General features: G+C 40.6%; 1 protein-coding gene across 2 annotated transcripts; it reads right to left on the bottom strand.

The window, feature by feature from the left end:
- Window position 1: 1 nt before the first annotated feature.
- On the bottom strand, window positions 2-8069 carry LOC143468930 (LIM/homeobox protein Lhx3-like). 2 transcript variants are annotated; one of them, XM_076966413.1, is made up of 6 exons: window positions 7304-8069; window positions 3036-3210; window positions 2558-2760; window positions 1661-1818; window positions 1205-1484; window positions 2-1045 (listed from the first exon to the last, which is right to left on the bottom strand). In XM_076966413.1, the coding sequence occupies exons 1-6, from the start codon at window positions 7905-7907 to the stop codon at window positions 561-563; spliced, it is 1905 nt and encodes a 634-aa protein (XP_076822528.1). In that variant the 5' UTR covers window positions 7908-8069; the 3' UTR covers window positions 2-560. The 2 variants fall into 2 exon arrangements, with proteins under 2 accessions (XP_076822528.1, XP_076822529.1); XM_076966414.1 differs by lacking the exon at window positions 7304-8069 and adding an exon at window positions 3382-3917.
- Between the last annotated feature and the right edge of the window lie 388 nt (window positions 8070-8457).

The raw sequence follows: 8457 nt of genomic DNA, 5'->3' as shown, positions 1-8457 counted from the left end.
ATCTGTTTTAAGGTTTTTGAGTTTATTACGTCATCCTGCGCAACACACGCGACACGAGTTGAAACTAAACGTGGAAAATTGATTAACGTGGCTATAGTAAAGAATACGCAATCGATCACCATTATGACATCATAATTTGGCACGCCGTCGGTCTGTATGGAGTTTTGTTCTTTGCTGTGAAAGTGAATACAAAATAAATAATGAAGAAGAGGGAAAAATCACAGTACTTGACACAACACGCTAATCACTATAGCAGCATAATATTGGATTAATGTTAACTACAGGATTGATGACGGAAAAGGTAGGGAGGTCAAAGTTATTCGTCTATTGTAGTCTTTCTGCATGAAGCTATGGCTTTTGCGTTTTCCTGCAACAAGTCAATAACAACACGTGCAATTTTGGATCAAAACAAAAGTGTGCAAACTGTTTTGCATAAAAACATTTTTAGATTCACGAAATTCATCATTGCTTAAGCCCTTCTTGCAGATGTGTTTGGCTGTTAAAAGTCATTCTAACTGTACAAGAACTGGACTAAATACGTCACAATGTCTATGATGACGTCACTTAAAATTGAGGTCAAGGTCACCGAACCATGATCTTGGACTGCCAGATAGATCGCTTGAATTTTGTCCACTGCTGTTTGAAACGAGGTCGGAGTCTGCTTTGCCGGCAACCTGCGGACAGACGACGGGTAATCCCCCGTTTGAACAAAAATTTCCGACATTTGCAAAACGTGGGGCAATGGAAGAATTTGCAACATTGTTAACGAAATGCATCGATTCTGACGACTGGTTCATTTTTGTGGGATTGAGATGCAGAAACTGGTCTGGCGCCATCTGTCGGGGACCAAATGGAATCCCGTTATTCATTGGATGGGCAAACTGAGCCGGTTGAATTGCTCCTGTTGATTGTTGGGTGCCAAAGTCGGGGTGAAAGGTCATGTTGTGCATCTGCTGTTGACAAAATTCCTCAGAGACGCGAGTCTGTTGACCTTGAGCAAACCCGTTAGGTGGCGTTATGCCACCGCCGTTTTCAACAAAGAGGTCTAGATGAAAGAAAAATCACTGATACCCTATTTACACACTTAAACTTGAAAAATAAACACATGCAAGACTCACGGAAACAAGTATAAGAGAAAGAAAAGATAAAAGAGACCGTTTTATTGATGTCAAAAAATAACTTTTAAACCTTAACCTCCAATCACCTGCACGACCCATTGGAATTTGCACAACAGAATTTCCAGCCTGTTGGTGAGACATGGATACGGCAAGATGCTGCTGAACGTCTCCTGGCGAGCACGCAGCCTGTTTCCTGTTGGCTGAGCTGTTCGGTCGTGTGGAACGTTTACGGGAAATCACCGAACTTGCTCTCTCATTAACAGCCACCGGTGGCGCTGTTGAACTTCCGAATATCTCTCCCCAATGATGGCGGCCGCTATCCTTCTTCATTCGTTTTTCTTTTGCTCGGCGGTTTTGAAACCAAACCTAGTGCAAATTATCACATTTTTTGCTAAAAATCAACCTCGTAAAACGAATTTTTCGACTTCTTGCTGATACTATTGTCTGTGTTACGACACATCAATCATAAGACGAGTATATCCTCCTTTTTAATAGGTTTAGTACCGGACGCAATGAAAAAAAATTGTTGCCAAGCAACTAACCTGCACAACGCGCATGTCCAATCCCGTTTCAGAGCTCAATTTCTCCCTCACGTGCCGAGGTGGTTTAGCGCTGGCGTTGTAAGCGAGCTTCAAAGTTTCCAGTTGTTTTGCGGTTATCGTGGTTCGCGGTCGCTTGATCCCATTTTCCATATCTGTATCTTTAACAGGAAAAAATTCCGTTAAACTTTAAAAACCAGCACCGAAATGCAACACTCAGCGTTGCTGTGACGTCGCGGTCAATGGTAAAACTTGTATGTTTTGAACGGTATAGCCAAGACAATATATATCGAAATGCTTCTATAAAACAGGCAAAGCTTTTCGTAAAAATTTGATTCAATTTGAAAGAAAAACGCCGAAAATGCGACAGCAGCACTTAAAAAAAATTTTCCGCGCTACAGATCAGTTCCCGGCCGCTTAGCAAGATCGATTTCCAATATGTTCGATTAAGCGACCGGTTGTGTTTCTCGTGGGCGTCGCTTATGTTTTGAGTAAGCGGTTCTAAGCTCACTTGATCGGTTCGGGCAAGGTTGCTATCGATTGACCGGAATAAACATCAACAAACTCCGCCGGGATATCGACTGTTCTCGTCACAAACCGAACGATTCCGAAGGCGCGGAAAAGCTCAACGGGATTACAGAGATTAAGGTTAAAATCAATTGCGTTGGCGACCTCTTGAATTTCAACCTTATGTTTACCTTAAAAAGGGAACAGTCTCTACCGAAGAAAGCCCTAACGTGCGAGAGCTTCTCCATTAAGTCAGGATCGGGTTTAACCAAAGTTTGAAAAACCTTTCGCTCCGTTGATCCTAACTGGGCATAATTCTGACTCTTATCAATCTATACGACTATGACCATATGACGGGACGCGAAGACAAAAAAATGTATGCAGACCACCCACCTCTTGATTTTGCACGTTCGTAATCTGGTCTGCAAACGAGGCGTCCGTCGTCCAGCAGGTAAAACTGGTCTCCTGTGTCCAGTTGTTCCTGACATATGATGCATCGGAAACATTCCACGTGATAAACGTTTTCATGGGCTCGGCGGACCGACTGTTGAGGGGGAATCCCTTGACCGCAACCAACACATTTTGTCCCGAATCGCCTATGAAAGAAATTTATCTTGTTTGGTTAACTAACGGATTCTGTTGTCCATATACTATGGTCAATCTATTTACGTTTATGGTTTTCCCAGTCTTAGCGGCGACTCTCTTGTACTCTCTTTGGATACACATTTTATATGAAGATTTACTTAAAAGTTAAATTTACAAGATTTTATTGCCGGCATATAGTAATAGCCAATTTCTTTACAATTGTGACTTTTCACAGTTTTTCTCATACAATTAAATCTTTAAATACACAGTTTACCAAAGGACTCACTTGTAAAAGTCTTCTCTACAATAAAGGTAGCTGTCCCGCGTAAAACACGAGATACTGAGTGAACAAGAACAAACTGCGCACTTCAAGCATTGCGTGTGCCACTGCTTGTCCTGGATCTTCAGCATGAAGCGTTCGATGATCAAATTGCCGCAACCGTCGCATTTAGGGATTTGTGCTGAAACAATGCAGTGATTAGATCATTGCTGCAAGAACGTAAAATAATAAACAGAAATTTGTTATATCTGTGGAACGAGCTGTTGGTGACGAAAGGAAATAATTGAGATCAACCGGAACAAAAAGATGAAGAAAACCTGCTGGAAGAGTAAGATGACAACAAAGAACTCACAATGAATCCCAACAGCGTCACTGAGTTCGCTCTGATCCGAGAAACCCTGACCCTCACAAAAAACTGTCTCCTGACTGCACATCTCTATAGAAACCTCTCCATCCAAGTCGAAGGATGATGATCCGGGATCCGGATTAAGAAGAGATGGAGGTTCATCAGGTTCCAGCATTTCTCCAATCCTTTCTAGGAACGTTGCGTCATCTAAGGCCTCCAAATCGTTATCTCTGCTGTAAGAATGATTACTCAACGATGACGTACTTCTTATCGAGTCGTTTGATGACGTCATATCGTCGGTCTTGACCAGCGTGACGGATTCGAACTGACTGTATTGAGTCGACGAGTCCAACGCTGGAAATACCATGATACCTCCTCTACTCAGTAATTCTCACTCGACAGTTAATATCTTTTAAAAGTTAAAGCCAGCTTTTCTTTGACAGCAACCTCACGCATAAATCGACGTGACAAGCCTACGTCGACGTCGACAAGCCAAACTGAATTAAATGTGTTCAGCGGTCACCCTTGCCCGGTATTTATGGTCGCCATTTTTTCCCGCCGTCTGAACTTGTCACAGAGAACAATTAAAGCGGCCGCCACTTGTGTAATGCGAAAGTTTTACATCATCAAAGGTTGCAGACAACCAAGTGCAAACAAGTTAGCTTTCATTAACCGACGGGGTACGGAAATCGGTCTGGACGCATTGTTTCATTCGCCGCACGTGCATCGGTCAAGGTGTGAGACCGTGTTTGCTTAGCGTAGCAACAAATCGACGATTTGTAACTTGTACCGAAAGCTCCTCACATTGCTTTGAAAATCTCATGTCGAGACGACCGGTCGGTTTTATAACCAAAACAAATACAATTTGCTTGCTGGATTACAAGGCGTCCCGCCTTGAAAGCATCCTAACAAACTTCCGAAATGGAAAGGAGGACATCCAAAAAGTCTTCAAGAAAGCGACGTGAAGTGCGAATAAGAAGCCACTTTTTAAAAAAGCGAATTATTCATCTTTGCTTAAGATTTCCAGCTGATTCCACGAGATATGCCAGTATGCTATAGAAACAGATTTTGCAGCAAATGCTATTTTACGAAAAATCGAAATTTGAAAAGTGTTGCAATTTACTGTGTTTTGTTAACGCGACTCTCACAATGACCTGATATTGGCCGTTTATGAACAAATTGTTTATTGTTGATGACATTAAAGGGTGTTTCTTGACAAACAAACAAAACATTTTAAAAAGTAATTTTTGGACAGAAATTGTAAATGTTGCAAACGGTTACGTCATTCAGTTTTCTGTTTTTCGTGTCTCGATCCTTAATGATGTCACAGAACGATAATTACGTCAGTAATCGAAATTAATTACCCCCATCGTTTAAAGAGCGTCACTGTTGTTACAAGTCTGAATGCTTTGGAATAAATTTACCTTGGCCTAAATATCAGAAGCCTTATTAAAGGCGACCATAATAAACATCAACTTTATTTAAGCAAAGTATGAGTATTCGAATAATTTTATAAATCAAGAGTTATCGTATCTTTTATTTTTCGTCATGGTCAGTGGAGGGAAGGAACATTAAAAAGCTGACCATTACAACGAAGAAAAATCCTAATTCAGCCAGCAGACAATGACTGGAGAGAGCTTTTGAGCCCAAGAACTTAAAACCAGCAAGAAAGATGTTAACACATGATAAAGACCAGTAATGGTCAGCACAGCCAGCAAGCTCAACAAATGTGCCCAAACAACCCATTACCCAATTTTTATCGTTGTAAGTAGTTAATGCAACAGTAAACGATGGTGTAAGTATGTGCATGTTTTAGCGCAAGTTTGTTTATTTATGATTTATCACTTTAATTTTCATCAACAACTCCATGCTGTATATCAGCCTAATTAAGACGCACAGAAACCGGCGCAACTGTGAAGTCAAATATTCTTACTTATAGGAATGACAGACAGCAGGCGCAGATTGAATTAAGCCTGTCCGTGTTTTGTAAACAAGACAGGGGCGGAGTTTTGTTGAAAGTAAACAATGGAAGAAGCCGGCTCTTTTATGAGCGGATAATTGGCCACTACAAAAGGTGTACATTAAAAATTGATGGACCGATTGACCAGTGGCAACGGCTGGAAATGGCCCCTTACTAAACAGATGGACCGACTTTGTGAAACTTTTATGAAAGAACTGGATATGAGGATAGAATAAGAAACGATTAAGATGGCTTAGGAGATTAGTGGAGAGACCATAGTGACTAGTTTTAACCCCTAAAAATATTGCATTACTTTCTACTGCAGCAGATGCATCAAAATGGAGTATTGTTAAGTAATAATTCGCTCCAAGTGACGTCATAATTCGTAGACGGCAGAGTTTTGAAGGAATTTATCGTATTGGTTTACACAGACTCTGCAATAGATTTGGCCAAAGATTACTACGAATAAGTATCGGATTTCCTGGAAGACGATAAAATATTCAAGAAAATTCAAAAATATAAATCATATCCATCTCAGAGGTGACGCGAGCGCGTCTCTGTCCAAATATTAAATGCGAGTAAATTTAACCCTTTTTTAAGCCGTGAGAATGCGAGGTTTCTTCTTGTTTGCGTTGTGGACTTTTGCGGTTTATTCCAACCGCAAAACTAAAATTCGAAGTTTTAACATTTTCTTGACCCGTAATTTCTCTGCAGAGGTTAAAAGTGACTGTTGCGAATAGTTCGTTTTAAAATTTCTAAATACTGCCAAAACCATGCGTTTGCGTTGTCGCAAGTTCTGTTTCAGTTTACAGTATGTCTGATTCTAATGTCATCAGGCACCTGTTCTAGATTTTGGAAAACAAATCCATTAAACTTGATAATGACCGTATAAACAAAATCATCCAATATATTTTAAGCATATATTTTAAGTGCTAACTCCATTTTCGATCCGCGTCATATATAAATGCAGCTGAAGTTACGCAATATAAAAGGTGCTTTGTGATATTACATTCATGTCATGTATGTTTCGTTTACACAAGAATGCTATGTAATTTACTTAAAATTTTGAATAATTTTACCAATTTACCAAATTTATTTGCAGTATTTTTGGAAATTTACGGTGTTCGGCGTGCAAAAATATTTCGATCGACTAATCGTACTGACAACTTGACTTGATAAATGTCTTTGGTTTTCCAAATAACTGGTTTGCGTTTTGAAATTTAGTTCATCATCATGCGTATTCTTCCAAATTTTAAAGCGTCATCAAGCCTTCTAGCGCTGCAACGAGAAACCGCTTTTCGATAAAGTCGTGTGATCGAAACAAAACATTAGCAGGACCATATTCCTGCTGTCATGGACATTTTTAATGAAAGAAAAGTTGCAAAATCCCTTTCTTAAAGTCATTCGGATTATGTATACCAAACAGAAAACTAGAAAAGCGATATAGTATTAGTAATGATAGATAAATAGCTTATTTCGCGAGATTTACTCTTTTGGAAAGCGGTCAAAGAAAACTTAATTTATCGGTAATTTCTCTCAGAAGGCAACCCGATTTCTTTATAAGAAATTGAATTATCCATTATACAGTATAGACCGAAAGAAGCAAAGCCAAATTAGATCAAGTAATCCAAGTCGCATGCAGCCAAGGCTTTATAAGCAGCATGTATTGGTACATGAGAGAGAAGACAGAACGATGTACAGCAGTAGTCCTATAACAAACTGGAACGTTGGAGTCGTCTTAAAACCTTTAAGTTAGTTTTAAAATCATATTAAAGCAGACAAATAAAGCTATCTCAGTTATAGTTGACGATTTCAGCAAATCAAAACTCAGAAGGCGTAGACAGTGTAAGGACAGGGTACATGTCAGTTCCGAGCACTTATAAGTTAGTTAAGAATTTACACTTGATTCAAATCAAGCAGAGCAATACAAAGTCAATACTAAGAGTTTAGACAAACCAAATTTCCTACCTCGGAGTTTTTCGTCCTTTGCGAGGAGGTCAAGTAAAACTTTGTTAACCTTCTCCTCATGTTTCCTCCACTCATCGTCGCCGGTCTTGCTCCCAGCTTCTGATGACGAAATCGATGACGTCATCGCGGCTTTGACGTGTTTCTTCGATTCGTCCGAGAGTCCGGAGTCGTTGAAGTTGTTCGCATCGCGATCTCGGTGAGGTTTTTTGCTTGAGAGAAAATCCTCCTCCTCTTTGTCGTGGAGGAAGGAGTGGAAGACTGGGAAGCGGTTGTCATTCCTCCTGCACATTCCATTCGCTTCATCAAAGGGAAACTGGATGTCGATTTCGTTCAGGGAATCTTGATCTTCTTCGCAATCGAGGACGATTCCGTCGTCTTCGTCATCGTCATCGTCTTCGTCGTCATGAATTACGTCATCGACGAATTTATCAAAGTCGTAGTCGTCGAAATGATCCCGCGGATCTCCGCTCTTCGGAGAGAATCCAGGGGAGGTAGAGATTTCTCTTCCCCAGTCCGGCTGCTTAAAGCAGGATGTTTGATCGGCGTAGCTCTCACTGGTCACGACAAACGCCTGAGCGTTTTGTGACGTGGCTTCACTCTGCATTTGGCAAAGTGATGCAAGGCGCCACTAACGAAATGCTCGCGAGAGCTGACGCGTCGGAGAGGAACTCGAGTTTGAAGAATCCGAGAACTGTAAATAAGATTTGAAGTCAACAAACTATTCCCGTTTCGCAAAAGCGATGACTGTGAGAAATGAAAAATTTAAACAGACTTCCTAGAGAAAAATAAAAATGGATTTAGCGTAAACTAAACATCAAGTTAAGTGGATGAGCTATAAAATGCTGTCAAACTCTACCGCTTATAAAGTCGATAAATCTCGTTATAAGCGTGACAAATTTACGATCCTAACTATGAGCTAAAAATGTGCGCGCTATATGCTGCCCGCATAACAGGTAACAAGGTAACACGATACCTCGACCTTCTTAAGACCTCCTGTAACCAGTGACTGAAAACGCAAATTAAGCTGCACCGGTCACGGGAGATGCAAACGACCCCGTTCGCATGTTTTAAAATGGCGACGGTGTGCTGCATTCGACTCTGCTTAACGCTGACTTGGATCTAGCCTACTCGCTGGCGGCAAAAACATTCAAATT

This window comes from Clavelina lepadiformis, chromosome 8 (assembly GCF_947623445.1).
Source record: "Clavelina lepadiformis chromosome 8, kaClaLepa1.1, whole genome shotgun sequence".
NCBI lineage: Eukaryota > Metazoa > Chordata > Ascidiacea > Aplousobranchia > Clavelinidae > Clavelina > Clavelina lepadiformis.
The sequence above is the reverse complement of the archived record's forward strand: the minus strand, read 5'-3'. Positions and strand labels throughout refer to the sequence as shown.

Coding starts and splice junctions, on each gene's coding strand:
- LOC143468930 (XM_076966413.1), bottom strand. CDS start 7,907: ATGCAGAGTGAAGCCACGTCACAAAACGCTCAGGCGTTTGTCGTGACC. Junction 1,485..1,660: donor TGGACATGCGCGTTGTGCAG/GTTAGTTGCTTG, acceptor AATTTGCACTAG/GTTTGGTTTCAAAACCGCCG. Junction 1,046..1,204: donor AATTCCAATGGGTCGTGCAG/GTGATTGGAGGT, acceptor TCTTTCATCTAG/ACCTCTTTGTTGAAAACGGC.